Source organism: Elephantulus edwardii, unplaced genomic scaffold (assembly GCF_000299155.1).
Source record: "Elephantulus edwardii isolate Elephantulus edwardi_28Jun2011 unplaced genomic scaffold, EleEdw1.0 scaffold00005, whole genome shotgun sequence".
Classification (NCBI taxonomy): Eukaryota; Metazoa; Chordata; class Mammalia; order Macroscelidea; family Macroscelididae; genus Elephantulus; species Elephantulus edwardii.
The window spans coordinates 38,459,222-38,475,782 of NW_006399755.1; the positions used below are offsets into that span (position 1 = coordinate 38,459,222).

A 16,561-nucleotide genomic window follows, 5' to 3' on the forward strand; every position below is an offset into this window, starting at 1 on the left:
CCTTTCTTAGGAGAAAGACATTCAACTTTTCATCAGTAAGTATGATATTAGCTGAAATGGGGTTATTTTGGTTGATGCCCTTTATGAATTAGAGGATATTCCCCTTCATTTGTATTTTCCTAAGCATTTTTATCATAAGTGAACGTTGAATTTTGTCAAATACTTTTTCCACATTGATATGATTATATAAATATATTATATATATATATATATATACACAAACATATAGAGATAGATAGATAAACAGAAAGACAGACAATCCTGAAGGTACGCTGCTCTGTGGGAGAAGGATGGGTAATCTCCTGTGCAATAATTAACTGCCTCTGAAAACCCACCAGCTATGGGTCAATTCCAACTCGACAATACACAACAATAACAAAGAGTTTGTTGTTATGATTGTTTGTTGGATTAATTCCAAGTCTAGACAGCCGTGTGTGTTCAGAGTAGAACTATCCCAATTGTCTTTTCAAGACTTCTGCATTTTGGAAGCACAGTGCTCTGTCTTCAGAAGTGCCCTGGGTAGGTTTGAGCAGCCAGTTTTTAGGGTATTAGTTGAATATGTAACTGTTTGTACTATCCAGAGATTCCTACAGCCAATTAATATGATCTGTCCAGTTAATTGATTTGCCAATATGGAACATGCCACTAGAATAAGCACCCCTTCTTCGTGGTGTATATTGTTGTTGTTGTGTACCATACAGCTAGAACCAACCAATACCTGACTCTCCAGAGGGTTTACAGAGGCAGTTAATTACACGGGAGGAGATACTGCTTAATTCTATTTCTGCTATTCTGCTAAGGAATCTTGCATTTTTATTTATTGAGGGATACTGATCTACAGGGTGATATCAGAATCATAAAATGAACTATTAGGTATCCTGTCTTCTGTTATCTGTAAGAGTTTTTGTAGTATTAGCGTCACGGTGTAGTACAGTTCTCTGGTTAAACTGATTGGGTGTGGAAATTACTTTTCTGAGAAGTTTTAAAGATTAAATGTATAGATAGTTGGAGAGCTATTTAAATTATGTATTTTGTATTGAGAGCATTATATTAGTTTTTGAATGAGTAGTTAATTTTATCTGATATCAAATTTATGTATTTAGAATTGCTTTTATTATTCCCAACTTGATTCCTTATTTCAGTAATTTTTATCTTTTTTTAGTGTTGATATAAGTTTGTTGATAATATTGATGTTTCCAAAGAAATGCCTGCTATACGTCTTTTTTTTTCAACTGTTTATTTAAACTATTTCATGTCATTTCCTTCGTTTACTTTCTCTGGATTTGTTTTCCTCTATTTTTCTTAAGTTCTTCTGGCATGACCTAAATTATTTATTTGTTACTTTTTCTTTTCGTCAGTATTAATGCTTATTTAGTGCTATAAATTTCCCACTACTGCCCTAGTTATGTTACACTATTTTTCCCAATTCATTCAATTTAGTGATTTTTTTACAATGTCCTTGAGTTTTCCCTTTTGCTCTATAGTTTACTTAGCTTCCAAATGTTTAGATATTTTCCTGTACCTTTATTATTAATTTTTTGTGTAATTCCATTGTGGTGTAAAATACACTGTGTATGGTTTCAGTAGTTTTAAATATATACAAGCATATGTTCTCTATTGGTAAATATTCCAAAGTGACTCAGAAAGAATATGTATTCTGACATTGTTGGGTTGTTGTTGTTATGTGCTGTCTAGTTGACTACAATTCATAACAATCCTTTCAACAATAGCTCTGAACATTGCCCATCCTTACGCCATCCTCATCATCTCATATATTTCAGTCCATTGTTTCAGTCATTATGTAAGCCCATCTCATTGAAGATCTGCCCCTCCCTTGTTGACATTTTACAGAAGTCCTTTTCCATGGATTGGCCCATCCTAACAATATACCTAAAGTATGTGAGATCAAGTTTAACGATTTCTAGTTATTGTTATTGTTGTTTGCCATCGAGACTGAACCTTCTAGCAGTTTTCAGAGGCAGTAAATCACATGGGAGGAGATTGCCTATCCTTTCTTGAATCACCTTGTGGATTTGAACTGCATACCTTTGGGATTGCAGCACAGTTTCTTATCACAAGGTCACCATGGTCTGTACATGTCAATTATATCCTTTTGTTAGGATATTGTTGAATGGTTCTAAATACAACCCAGACTGAATCATTTGCTGCAGAAGGTCAAGGACTATATATAGTCTTCAATATGGATTGAAGGTCAATATCAAGAAGATAAAAATTCTAACCACTAGGCCAGTGGACAGCACCATGATAGATGGAGAAGAGATTATGGTTGTTAACAATTATAGCTTGCTCAGCTTCACAGTAAACACTCTTGGCACCAGTAGTCAGGAAATCAAAAGACAAATGTCATTAGGTAAATCTACTGTTGGGGACCTTTCCAGAGTACTGAGAAGCAACGATATCAGGTGTGTCTTATCCAGGCCAGGGTCTTCACAATTATTTGCTATGCGTCAGAGAGCTGGGCAAAGACTAAGGATGATAGACGAAGAATTGATGCCTTTGAGTTGTGGTGCTGGAGAAGAGTCTTGAACATACCGTTGACCACTATGAAAACAAATTGGTCTGTCTTGGAGAGGGTGAAACCAAGTTTCTCCTTGGAGGCTAAGATTTTGAAGCTCCACATCACATACTTTGGGCATGTGACCAGGAGGACTGATCCTTGGAGAAGGACATCATGCTTGGAAGGGTGGAGGGACAGTGCAGGAGAGGAAGACCACAGATGAGATAGATTGATACAGTAACTAGGGCAATAGGAGTCAGAGTCAGTGAGACTAGCTTTGGACAGGGCAAGCTTCAGAGCTGTTGTATATAGGTTTTTTAGGAGTTGCAGGTTACTCAATAGCACATAACAACAACAACTGTTTGTTTTCTAAGTTGTTGCTTCATGTATTGTATTTCTTTAATCATACAAATTATTCCCTGATATTAATATGACCACTTCTCCTTTAATAATATTAATATTATATTTCTTTTTCTATCCTTTTACTTACTACCTGCTATATGAAGTGAGTTGCTTATGTTTGTGTATGTTGTTGTTGTTATGTGCTGTTGAGTCACTTGTGACTCATAGCGACCCTATGTACAACAGCCCTAAACTCTGCTCTGTCCTGTGCCAATGGCATTGTCTCCGATACACCCATCCCGATTACCCCAGTCACTGAATCAATAGTTGAATAATACTCTTTAATCTACTATGCCATGTTAAACTTCTCTTTGAATTTGTGTATTTAAGCTTTTCATATTAATATAAGAGACTTCTGGGGGTATAGTTTATAAGGACTTGTACTGACACTAAGATCACACTTCTCTGGAGGTTCAAATGCATCAATGACTCTTTGGGGGGAAAAATGGTCGGTCTGCTATAAATTGGTTCTGACTCAATGACTGAGTTATTTTACTACTTTACCACTGGAATACAACACGATGGAGAAGATAATCGAGTTAATTATTTTATCTTGCTTGTATCTACAATCAACATCCTTAGAACCAACCACAAAAAAAAAAAAGAGATGTGTTTTCTTTGGAAAATCTGCTGTCAAGGACATCTCCAGAGTGTTAGAGAACAACAATGTCAGTTTAAAGATACACTTGATTCAAGCTATGGTCTTTTTATTGCTTGCTATGCATCTGACAGTTGGATAATGAATAAGAATGACAGAAGAAGAACTTTCACCTTTGAGTTTTAATGTTGGAGAAGAATATTGAATATCCCTTAGGCTGCCAAAAGAACAAACTGCTACTTTTCCAAGAATAACACCTCATACATTAATATTTCATGCATCAGTATTTTTATAGTTGTTTACAACTGTTTCTCCTTATTTTGAGTCTTGCCACATACAGTGAAGGTATTCATTGGATAAAATTGTTCTCCATCCACATCATCATTAAGGTAACCGTGATTTTGAGAACTGCCAGAAATATAAAGTGGGTTTGGAAGAGGCTGTGGCAATTAGGGATATCATTGCCAATGTCAAAAGGATCTTGGCAGAAAGCAGAGAGTACCAGAAGGATGTCTATTTGTATTTTATGCAAAGACATTTGCCTGTGTAGATCATAACAAATTGTTGCTAACATTGAGAAGAATGGGGATTCCAGAACACTGGATTGTGCTCATGTGAAAACTACCTATACCTGTTCATCTGAAGATCATACAAGCAAAGGAACAGTTTCTTTTTTTTTTTTTGTTATTAAATTTTATAAGTTTTAATAGGAACACTTTCAAAATCAAGAAAGGAGTGTGTCAGGAATATTTCCTTTCTCTGTCCATTTTCAATCTGTGTGCAGAACAGATCATTCAGGTGTCTGGACGTTATGAAAAATAAAGTGGCATCAGTATGAAGGGAAAATCATCAACAATCAGATGATACAACCTTGCTTGCTGAAACTGAAGAGGACTTGAAACATTTGCTACACAAGGTAGTCTGCAGTCTGCAAAATGGATCTCATTTCAACATCAAGAAAACAGAGATTTTCACCACTGGGCAAATTGGCAGCCTCATGATAGATGGCAAAAAATTTGAAATTGTTAGCAATTTAATCTTGCTCAGATTCACAGCAACACTCTTGGTACCAGCAATCGGGAAATCAAAAGACAAGTTCCTTTGGGAAAGTCTGCTGTCAGAGACCTCTGCAGAATGCAAAAGAGTAACAGTGTCAGTCTAGAGATGAAGGTATACCTGATCCAGGCCATGATCTTCTCCATTGCTTGTAATGCATTGAGAGCTTGACAATGAATAAGGATGACAGAAGAATAATCCATGCCTTTGAGTTTTGGTGCTGGAGAAGAGTATTCCACATACTATGGACTGCTAAGAGAACAAACATGTTTGTTCTGGAGAGAGTGAAACCAGGTTACTCCTTGAAAGCAGATTTTTAAATTCCGTCTCACATACTGTGAGCACACTGCTAAGAGGAATCAGTCCTTGAAGAAAGACTTCATGTTTGGAATGGTGGAAGCACAGCACAAGAGCGGAGAGAACCCAGGTGAGATGGATTGACATAGTAACTGTGGCAATAGAAATAAATGTGTCAGAGATGGTGAGATTGGATCAGGAGGCAATGTTTTGGGTTATTTTTTTAATAGGGTCGTTATGAGTCATAGTTGACTTGGCAGTACATAGCAACAACTACTACTTTGTGAAGCAACTCTTCCCTGTTTTATTTGAATCCCTTCTAATCAGAGGGGCTCATCTTCCAGCACTATATCTACCAATGTTCTCCCATTATGCATAGAGTTTGAAGGTCTTTCATTTCAGAAGTGAATTACTAATCCTGATTCTTAGTCTGGAAGCTCCACTGAAATCTGTCTACCATGGGTGATGCTGCTGAATGTTAAAATACTGGGGGCATAGCTTACAGAAAAACAGCAACATGCAAGGCACCAGAGTACAAGAAACTGACAAATAAATGGTACATGGTATAACAATAGGAAAAATGTGTATCAAGATTGTATCTTTTCTCCATGCCTATTTAATATGTATGCTGAGAAATAAGTTAAGGATTGGGCTATATGAAGAAGAATGTGGCATCAGGATTGAAGGAAGACTTATCAACAACCTACATTATGCAGATGATGCAACTTTGCTTGCAGAAAGTAGACTTGAAGCATTTACTAAGAAAATCAAAGACTACCATCATTCTTCAATACAGATCACATCTCAACATCAAGAAAACAGAAATTCTTGTCCCTGGACCAAAAGGCAACATCATGACAGAGAAAAAGTAATAGAAGTTGTCAATGACTTCATTTTACTTGGATCCACAATTAACATCCATGGTTATAGCAGTCAAGAGATCAAAAGACATGTTGCATTGGGAAATCTGCTATCAAGGACCTCTTTAAAGTGCAAAAGGGACCGCTTAAAGAACAAATAAATTTATTGGAGCAAGTGCAAGCAGGTGCTCTTTTCAGACAAATTAGTGAAACTTCATCTCACACATTTTGGGCATATTGTTAGGAGAAACCAGTCCTTGGAAAAGAACATCATACAAATTGTGTAGAAAGGTCAGTGAAAAAGTGGAAGACCTTCAAGAGAACAGATTGACACAGTGACTGGAATGATGGGCTTGAGCATGGGGAAGAGCGTGAGGATGACAGAGGAGAATTAACTTTTTTTATTTGTTCATTGAGTTATGACATTGTCAAGTCATAATCAATTTGACAGCAACTCAAAACAACAACACAGAACATAGGATGTGAATGGACATTCATTGACTGTGGTTTTGCTCTTCATTATTTTACTTTAAAAAAATAAAATTACTTAAACTGACTCATTTAAGCAATGGTGCTGACTTCTTGAAATCAGTCACAGTTATTGTTTGGAGATGATTCTGTGTTGTTGTCAGTGCTTCCAAGAATTTTTAGAATTCTTTTGGATTTCCTTTTAGAGCTTGGATCCTGTTCCTTTGAACATTCTCAGTGGCATAAATTGTCATCTTTTGAGACTGTTTTGAATTTTGGAAGCATCTCAAGTGGCTAAATAACCAAAATAGATGATCAAATTGGGTAATACTCTTCTCAGTCAAACATTCTTTTCTGAGTGACAGTATGAACCAAGGCATTGCTGAAATGAGAAAAATTTATATAATACGAAATTGGCCAGACAATAAGCCTGATTAACTGTGAGATAAATGCTGCATGAACAGTGCCATTTGGTATCAAGTCAATATCCCCTGCTCCCTGTGGTTTTGACATAAATGTTTCCTTGAGTCCTATGGCTACTGAAATAATTTCCTGTAAGCATTGACAGATGTAGGGGGTTTTGGTTTGTTTTGTTTTGGTTTTATGTGACTGAGAGTGATGTAGTCAAAACCACCATAATCTATCAACATTTTCTTTGAATACATATTCTTTCTCCAATCTACCCTTGGAAGTTCAAAATAAATGTTAATAATATTCTTCTGTTCATATTTATTATTCAAAATGAGTTGAAAAACCTTATTGCTTAAATTCCTATTCAGTAAGAGTTTGTTTTCATCACCAACCCTCTGTCTCAAGATATATAGCATGTGACCTTTTCTGATTTTCATCATCCCTTTGAATTTTATCAGTAGCATCCTTATTACCTTATTACCTTGTAAGCCTTTAAACCAGTTGTTATTGTTGTTAGGTGCCATTGAGTCGAGTACAACTCACAGTAACCCTATGAACAACAGATCTGACTCCTGGCCTATCTTGTGCCATCCTCACACTTCCTGACACGTAAGAGCCCATTATGGCAGTCACTGTGTCATTCCACTTGATTGAGGGTCTTCCTCTCCTTCACTGACCCTCCACCCTTCCAAGTGTCATGCTCCTCTCCAAGGAATAGCTCATCCAGAAACATGCCCAAAGTATGTGAAGTGAAGCCTCATAATTCTTGCCTCCAAAAAGCACTCTGGCTCCACCCTGTTTAAGACGTAATTGTTTATTTTTTTGGCCATCCTTGGAATGTTCAGTGCTCTTCTCCAACACCACAGCTCAGAGACATCAATTCTTCTTCTGTCATCTTTATTCATTGTCCAGTTCTCAGATATATAGCAAGTGATTGAAAAGACCATGACCTGAATCAGATTCACCTTAGTCCTCAAACTGACATCATTACTCATCAGTATTTTGGATAGGTCCCTAACTGCAGATTTCCCAGTGCAATGTGTCTCCTTATTTTCTTTTTACCTTTTTAAAAATTAATTTTAATGACAGTTTACAGAGTCTTAGGGTTTCCATTCATTCACTGTTGTACTTTTCTCCATATCCACCTCCTAACCCTCAATTCACTCTTCTCTTCGAAAAGTAAAAGAAAAATTCTTTCATTGTTATGCAGTTCCTTCCCCCAAGTCCACTCCACTGTGAGGCCTTCATTCTGGACTCCTGTTATGACAGTATTGTCTAATCATTATATGCCTTTTAAACAGTTCTCTCCTGCATCTGTTTCAATACAGTATACATTATTTATCCCCTCTTTCTCAGTCTTTCCTCAACCCCAATGTCAGTCCCATTGTACAGCAGTGGCCCTATGCAGTATTAGTCCTTTTGTGACTGAGATATTTCACTCGGCATAATTTCCTCCAGAGTCACCCATTTTTTATAATATTTCATGAATTCCTTATTTTTCAGTGCAGCTTAGTATTCCATTGTGTGAATATACCACAGCTTCTCTAGACATTCATTTGTTGATGGGAACTTGAGTTGTTAACTCTTTGCTATTGTGAACAAAGCTCCAATAAACATGGGTGTGCATATATCTGCTTGGGTGGCGGTTATGGTTTCTTTAGGGTATATTCCCAGAAGTGGAATTTCTGGGTCAAATGGTATTTCTATTTGCAACCTTTTGATAAAGTGTCATACTGCCTTCCATAGTGGTTGTACCTTTTTACATTCCTACCAACAGTGAATAAGGGTTCCAGTTTCTCTGCAACCTCACCAGCATTTGATGTTTGCTTTTCTGTTAAATTTTGCTATTCTTACTGGGGTACGGTGGTATCTCATAGCTGTTTTGATTTGCATCTCTCTTAGAGCTAGGGATTTTTAACATTTTTTCATGTGTTTTTTTGACCATCTAAACGTCTTCTTTGGTGAAGTGTCTGTTCATATCCTATGCCCATTTTTCAGTTGGGTTATTTATCTTTGTCTTGTTGTGGTGCTCAAGTATTTTATAAATTCTAGATATAAATCCCTTGTCTGACATGTCATTACCAAATATTTTTTCCGCAATCTCTGGTTTCCCTTTTTACCCTGTTGGAGATGTCTCCTTGTTTTCTGACTACTGGTACCAATAATGTTAACTGTGGATCCAACTAAAATGAAGTTGCTGACAATTTCAATCTCTTCTCCATCCATCATGATGTGTTTTTTGGTCCAATGGTAAGAATCTTTGGGTGTTTTTACATTGAGATTCAATCCATATTGAGGCTGCATTCCTTGATCTTCTTCAGCAAGTGTTTCATGTCCTTGCCACTTTCAGAAAGCAAGGTTGTGTCTTCTTGCATAATGTAGGTTATTAATGAATCTCTCTCCAATCCTGATGCTACATTTCTTTTCATAGAGTCCAGCTTCTTAAATCATTTTCTCAGTGAACAGAATGAATAGATACGTAGAGTGAATACAACCCTGACTTATTCTCTTCTTAATTTTAAATCATGCCGTGTTCCCCCGCTCTGTTCTCAGAACAGCTTCCGAGTCCTGATATAGGTTTTGCATGAGCACAACTAAGTGGTCAAGGCCTCCCTTTCTTCTGAGTATCAGCCACAAGTTGGAATGATCCATACAGACAAATTCCTTTGCATAGTCAATAAAGCACAAATGGACATTCTTCTGGGATTCTTTACTTTCAGCCAGGATCCATCTGACACCAGCAATGATATCCCTGATAACCACAGTCTTTTCTAAGTCCTGCTTAAACTTCTGGACATTACCTATCTATGTACTATTCTAGCAGTTTTTAATATCTTCAGCAGTTATCAGTTAGAAATAAAAAAAATTATTTACATTTTTCATGCCAAAACTATCCCTTCAGATGTGTCTGACATCATTACTCATCAGTATTTTGGATAGGTCCCCTTGAGTGCACCTGATTTCATCAGATGCATCTCTTATGCTTGTTTAAGATTACATAAAATTTAGTGTTAATTATTTGCTTTCTACAGCTGTCATCTATTCATTACAGCTTATAACTGAGGAGAAAAAAAAGTGAATGTGTTGCTGCTACTAGAGTCATTTCACAGCATCTTCTTCATTGACTGTGTTTTGTTTGGCCTTGCCATGCAAGATCATCAACAGCACAACTTCACAGTGATGGGATTATGATGAAACACCTTGAATATCATGATAGTTCTTAACTATAAAGCTTTGAGAGAGCTCTGGTGACTTAGTTTATAGGAGGGTATAAAAAGAGCAAGGACCACATGGGGATGGCCATATCTGACCTTTATTGACTTCACAAAAGGCTGTTAAGAGCATCAGTAACACAAAACCAATTCCCATGAGGTCAGATGTGTCCCGCCTACTCCCATACCTCTTTTTATTCATTTCATTACCAATATTACTGCTTTGCTAGATTCAAAATCAGATGTGATAGATCATACAGAATCATACTGGGTAAGTCAAAAGGTTACGCTCCAGATTATTAACAGAATACAATCAGAACAGCTTCCAAAATGTGTAAGCAGGCACTTCAGTCTTGAGCCTTGCAGCTTTAGATCAGTGTTTAAAAGTTTTCAGTCCTGCCAATATTGACTGTCCCCTGACCCTTTAAATTGTCCAACATTCTTGGGCAAAGGCACTTAGTTTGGCTCTGGTTCTCTCCATGAGGTTGTATAGTAGCCAGCACTGGTCTCATGTCAGGTCTCTCAAATTGATTCTCAGCTTCAGCTATGGCTGCTGCTGCTGCTGTAAGTGTAGCGGAGCAAGTATATCTGGTCCTGCAGGGTGCTTCCTACCTTCTCTTGCTGCTGCTGCCGCTGCTGCTACAAATACTACTGTTCCTGCTGCTGCCGTTGCTGCTGCTTTTCTTCTTCCCTGGTGGGGAAGGTCTAAGCTGTTACTGGAGTCACTTGATATATTGATGAGACTAGCCAGTCTCCTTGTACATTGGTGAGTTTGGTCAGTCCCCAGTCCCCTTGTGTATAAGCTAACATGCTCTATTTATATAGTCCGCCCATCCATGTTATCAAGTGAGACTCAATGGCTAAGAAAGTCATATTAAAAGATAAACTCCAAGGAAGAGTACTGCTAAGCCACAGGCCATACCTCTCTGGTGGTTCTAATCCACCAACTCCATGGTATAAAAATGAGGGCTCACCTCCTATGCAATGTACAGCCTCAGAAACTCACTGGAGGGTCTACTATTTGTTGGTTCCAACTCAAAGGCAGTGAGTGAGTGTGAATGACAAAGGCATTTTAATTCAGTAATAATTATCCTTTGGCAAAATAGAGAGCTCTAGTAGCATAGTCTGTTTAACCCTAAGATGACAATTCTCTGGTGGTTCAAATCCACCAGCAGCTCCACAAGAGAAAGATGGTTCATTTCCTCCCTTGCAATTTACAGCCTCCAAAAACTTCTTGAAAGGTCAGCTATGAATTGGTTCTGACCTATAGCAAGAAGTTTGTTTAAGTTTTGAAATAAATTAATATATCTTTTTTTAACATATTGGTCATCCTCGCCATCATGGTTCCTTTACATTTAATTAAATCAATCATGAAGTTAGTTACTGAAGAGGGAAGATCAAACCCTGGTCTTATCCCTACTTGTACAAATTAATTAACCCCTCTCAGACTTAATTTAACCACTCAGGAAAATAGGATAATAATAGCTGCCCAATGCTATTGTGAGGATTAATTGAGTTTATATTTGCAAGATAGTTTACCACATTTTCTAGCACCTGTTCTGGTCGCCAACTGGTAAAAAGCTGCAGTACAATCCCAAAGGCATGGGGTTTGACACTACCAGCTGCTCAGCAGGAGAATTATGAGCAGCCTCTCCTTGCATGTTTTACTGCTTCTGAAAACCTGCTGGAGGTCAACTATGAGTCAATTCTGACTTGACAGCACACAACAGCAATGACTAAGTATTTAGGGAATTCTTATATCCTAGAGGTAAGAAGCTGTACTATCAACCAGTAGATACACAGTTCAAATCCACCAGCCACTCCACAGGAGAAAGATGAGCAGTCTCCTCCCATGTGATTATACTACCTGTGAGAACCCATTGGAGGGTCAGCTCTGAATTAGTTCCACCTAAATGGTACATAACAATAACAACAACTACATATTTGGTTGGTAGCAATTATTTATTCCATGTCAGTTACAGTGCCTGTCACTAGATTTGAGTAGGATATTGTGCTTGCCCTCAAGGAGTTAAAAATCAGAGCAAATCTTGAGTTCACACTGTTCTATCGGGGGCGGGGGGAATGAATTTGGCTTCTGTTATAGTTCAACACTGATAAAGAATTACTTTTTACCCTCTTTGAGAGAGTATTACTAGGATATTCTGTTCAACAAATTAATTGTTAAGCAACCAATATTGATTCTTTCATGCAGATTAGGGAGCACAGAACTAAAGTTCTGGATTGTCTATGTAGTCAGCTTTCTGTAAGGCCAACTTTTGTGTTCCCCATTGGCTCAAGATTTGACTGAGAAACCAAGAATATTATGCCAGTAGAGGTGAGATGCAGAAATAAATGGGAAGGGAAATGATTGCTTACTAGCTAGGCCATTCAGCCTCAGTGAAATACAACCTAATACAGCTCCGCTAATTCTAAGAAATCATTTTCTCTGAGTATGAAACTCAGCACACTCATGGGTTCATTCAGAGTAGCTAAAAGTGTGAGGTTGTATCATGACTCTCCTACAGAACATGAGAACGTGAAAGTTCATAGAAGCAGGAAAGAATCTATTTTAAAAAACCGAACAGTTGACAAGATGATTGTTAAATCTTCTAAATAAGCTGAGGAGCTTTTAGTAGCTCTTTTTATTAAGATTTTTGAGAAAGCACTAGCTACAATAGAAAAGATATAAACATGTGCCCTTTATAAAGTCGGATTATTTTTATTTAAGAGGTTATAATTTTGTGATTGCAGTTAAGTGTACTGAATGGAGTTGAATTAATAGTTGTGCTGTTGCAGCATGAAACCTTTTTATATATTTTAATCATGTTTTTCATGACATATATATTTTGGAAGCAGGAATGGCATCCACTTTCTAAACAACATGCCTCTGGAAACTCTGTGAACTTTGATAAATGTCAGTAGTTGTAGAGGGCCTTCAGACCTTTTGTTCATAGAGTTGCTATGAGTCGAGCTCGACTCAAAGGCAATCAACGACAAAAACAACGTATCTTTATTGGTTTTGAATGTAAAACACTGTACATGATATTAATATAAGACAGTTGGAAATCTAAAATATAAGTTTAAAAGCGATTTCTTTTGTCATTATTTGTCAAATAATAATTTTGAGTCTTCTTCACTAAAATTTTGTTTTTGTTGCTATGTGCCATTGAAACTGACTCATTCCTGACTCCATGCTTCTCATCAGGTTTTCAGAGGCTGAAAGACACAGAAAAGAGTTTGCCAGTCTTCCCCATTCACTGAAATTACATATAGTTTTAGAATCTAGGAATGTGGATGAGGGAACTCTGGTGACCTATTCTTAGAGAGTTACACTGTCGAGCTGCAAGAGGCCAAGAGGTACCCCTCTGCAGGTTTGAATCCATCCGCAGCTCTATGGGAGGGAGAAAGATGGACAGTCTCCTCCCATGCAGTTAACAGCCTTTGAAAACCCATTGGAGGGTCAGAGACGAGTCACTTCAGACCCAACTACAATGAGAATATGCCTTCCCTCATTAAAATGATTCCATTATCATTTTAGGTTCTTTATCTTTCAAATGTGGTACTCCATGCATAAATTTAAAATAATTTTTAAAATATCTTCTTTGAAAACTTGGCTATTTTAGTTCAATTACTTTCCTGTAGTAATCATGAATTAAGAATCTTAGGAAAATTTTAAGCTTTTCTAGCTAATGAATTCTAAAATAAAATTCACTTTGAAATTCCAAATTGCTTATCTTTAAAGAAACAATAAGAAAATTAATTCTGAAAGCAAATACTTGTATCTCTCAGTCGTGTTTGACGAAGAAGCATTGCACTACAATATATGTGTAAAAGAAGTACTGGTAAGCCTTCACTTCCTGTTCTAGGCCTTCATGCTAAAACTGACTTAACACAAAAAGGCTGTAGGTTACCAGTTCACAAATAGAACTGCTGACTTTGTGGAAAAGACATCAAGTAAAATGTTCTTAGGAGCTGGTGTTAGAATGAATAAAAAGTAAGAATATAGGAGTGAACAATGAAGAAGATATATATATGGTTTTAAAATGAGAGATTCCGGTGAGCATATTCTTTGCCTCTAAGCCTCTGAGAAATGAGAATGATCATTGTCACTTCAAATAAGAGGTACTGGTGCATCTCTCTGAAAGCTCATGATGAGATGATCTGCATGCAGAGCTTGCTTTGAAGACCTTTGCATATCTAGTGACTCCACAGGCTCCGCACTCATACTGGGATTTATCAGGTGGTTAATATTTAATGTCACTTAAAGATTTCCATGCCCATACTTTTCGATCAGGCATTGTCGAAAAGCAGTAAATATTGTCTATATTCACCTAAACAAGCTCCCAGTAGCTGGCATAAAAGAAGATAAGCAGTTTGTTTTCTTCAGTATTAGGAACCAGGTTCAGTCTTTTATTTCATCCTTTTATTTCTCTTTTATTATTCATAATTTTATTTCTCTCTCCCTAGTATGTCCAGATTTAAACGCTTAGTTTAAATTGTGGAGTTTTACCTTTTTTCCTTCTTGAACTTTTTTCAGGCTGAATTTCATTCCCTAAAATGGGGTTAAAATAATCTTTGCAAGCCACCAGGAGACTACAAATGTATTTAACGTGACCTTGCTCCAAATTAACATTTCCACAAACCACAGTAGGCAGACTCTTACTGTTTTTTCATTATCCTGTCCAGCCGTGGCTGAAAGCCCACATGATACCAGTTTATCCGAGAGGTATTCTGTGCCTGTTCTCTAATCACATCCGCTCAGCACCATGAATCTCCGCCTGACAGATTATCTTCTCCACAGGCAGGCAGCCACATCCAAACCTTGATGGGTTCTCAAAGCCTTCAGCATCGCAGCCGGGAACAGCAGCCATATGAGGGAAATATAAACAAAGTGACCATCCAGCAATTTCAGTCACCATTGCCTATTCAGATCCCCTCTTCACAGGCCACCCGGGGACCTCAACCTGGACGGTGCTTAATTCAAACTAAAGGGCAAAGGAGTATGGATGGGTATCCAGAGCAGGTAAGAGCTGTTTATAATTGATGCAGATTGCGGAACCATTTAGTAGAGTCCAGAGTTTATGATTTGCCTTCTTTTAGTTATCTAGTCTGGGATATGTTATTGTTGTTATCCTGTTGAATGAAGTGGAGCACTTACATACAATGAAGTATAAAGGTGGTGAGGATTTTATCATTCATTTTGATGATTCAGGTCAACAACAGGTATGAAGTAATGATTGGTGAAACGTCCCTTTCAAATATAAGTTAATTGGGTCAGAATAGTTTTTCTAGCAGTACCCTACACCCTCTATATTCACTCTACAGTCCCACTTTTGAATGTTAACAAAGAACTTCAGTGATTGGGTGTGTTTACCAAGGCCTTTTCTGGAACTGCAGCATAAAGAGCCATTAGATTTATTCCACTCTACTTGTATGAAAGTATTTTTAAAATATTCTATCTGTTGATTGATGAAAAGAGATAAATATTTGCTATGTAGGAAATAATAAAGAATAATTTTAAAAGAATTATCTCTGAAATTTTTAAAAAGCTGCTAACAAATGCTGTGTCCCAAAAGTTTGTCCCTTTTATGGGCTCTCTAAAAATATAATTTGCTTCTCTGTTGGGGTTAGTATGACTCATAGTGACCCTGTGCCATAATCACACCTCCTGACACACTAGAACCCATTGCAGGAGTCACAGTGTCCGTCCACCTGGTCAAATGTCTTCCTCGCCTTTGCCAACCCTTCAATCTTCCAAGCATTATGCTCTTCTCCAAGTAATAGCACTTCCTAGCAATATGCCCTAAGTATGTGAGGCTAAGCCTTAATAATCCTTGCCTTTAACAGAGCACTCTAGCTCCATCCTCTCCATGACATATTTGTTTGTCCTTTTGGCAGTCCATGAGATATTCAGCGCTCTTCTCAAACATTACAGCTCAAAGGCATCAATTCTTCTGTCAACCTTAATAATCAGAGAGAACATGGCCTTAATCACCTGAAACTTAATCCTCAAACTGACATTACTCCTCAATAACTGTTTTTCTGAGCTTCAGAAAATTTAACAGGAGCTGTATATGTAAAGCTCTGAAAGTAAGATGTTAATATCTCAAGACGCTTATAAAAATAATTTCTCTCATTTCATACTTCATATGCTTCTCTGATCATTAAGCAATTTTCCTAACTTAACTAATTCCTTAATGTACTTTGTAAAGGCTTCAATTTAATATTGCTTACCCAAAGCTTCACATCTCTCCCCACTTTATTTTCTAAATGTATCAGACAAGATTATCTTCATTCTCTAGAGTTTGAGGGGGTTTTTTCACCCCTCCTTTATATCATTAAGATCCATTTATCATTCAGGTTCTTGTTTCTCTAGACATCTATTTCGTAATGCCATTCTTGAACCTGAGATTGCATATTAATCATTCTCAGAATAACAGATACCATTACAGGAGAATACTGGTCCCCTTCTACCTTGGTTTAGGCTCTGTGTTCAATATAAGGTGTAATAAACAAATTACATATAATTTTTAAAAAACATTATTTTATATTGGTTTGCATACAAAATTAATATATATATTGTGTTTTACACTTTCCTTCATTTACCTTGTTTCTCATACAATCATTCCCATTGTTGTTGTTGTTATGTGCCATCGAGTCATTTCCGACTCATAGCGACCTTATGCACAACAGCCCTAACCCCTGCTCTATCCTGCGCCAACCGCACCACCTCTGACAC

The 16,561-nt window shown here is 37.3% G+C and overlaps 1 protein-coding gene across 1 annotated transcript in view; it reads left to right on the forward strand.

The window, feature by feature from the left end:
- The window catches only part of LRRC7 (leucine rich repeat containing 7), a 720,627-nt gene that overhangs the window by 636,252 nt on the left and 67,814 nt on the right, over positions 1–16,561 (forward strand). Inside the window, exon 23 of the mRNA XM_006879790.1 lies at positions 14,624–14,845. Within this exon, the coding sequence (XP_006879852.1) occupies positions 14,624–14,845 (222 nt within the window). The remainder of the gene's footprint in view (positions 1–14,623; positions 14,846–16,561) is intronic.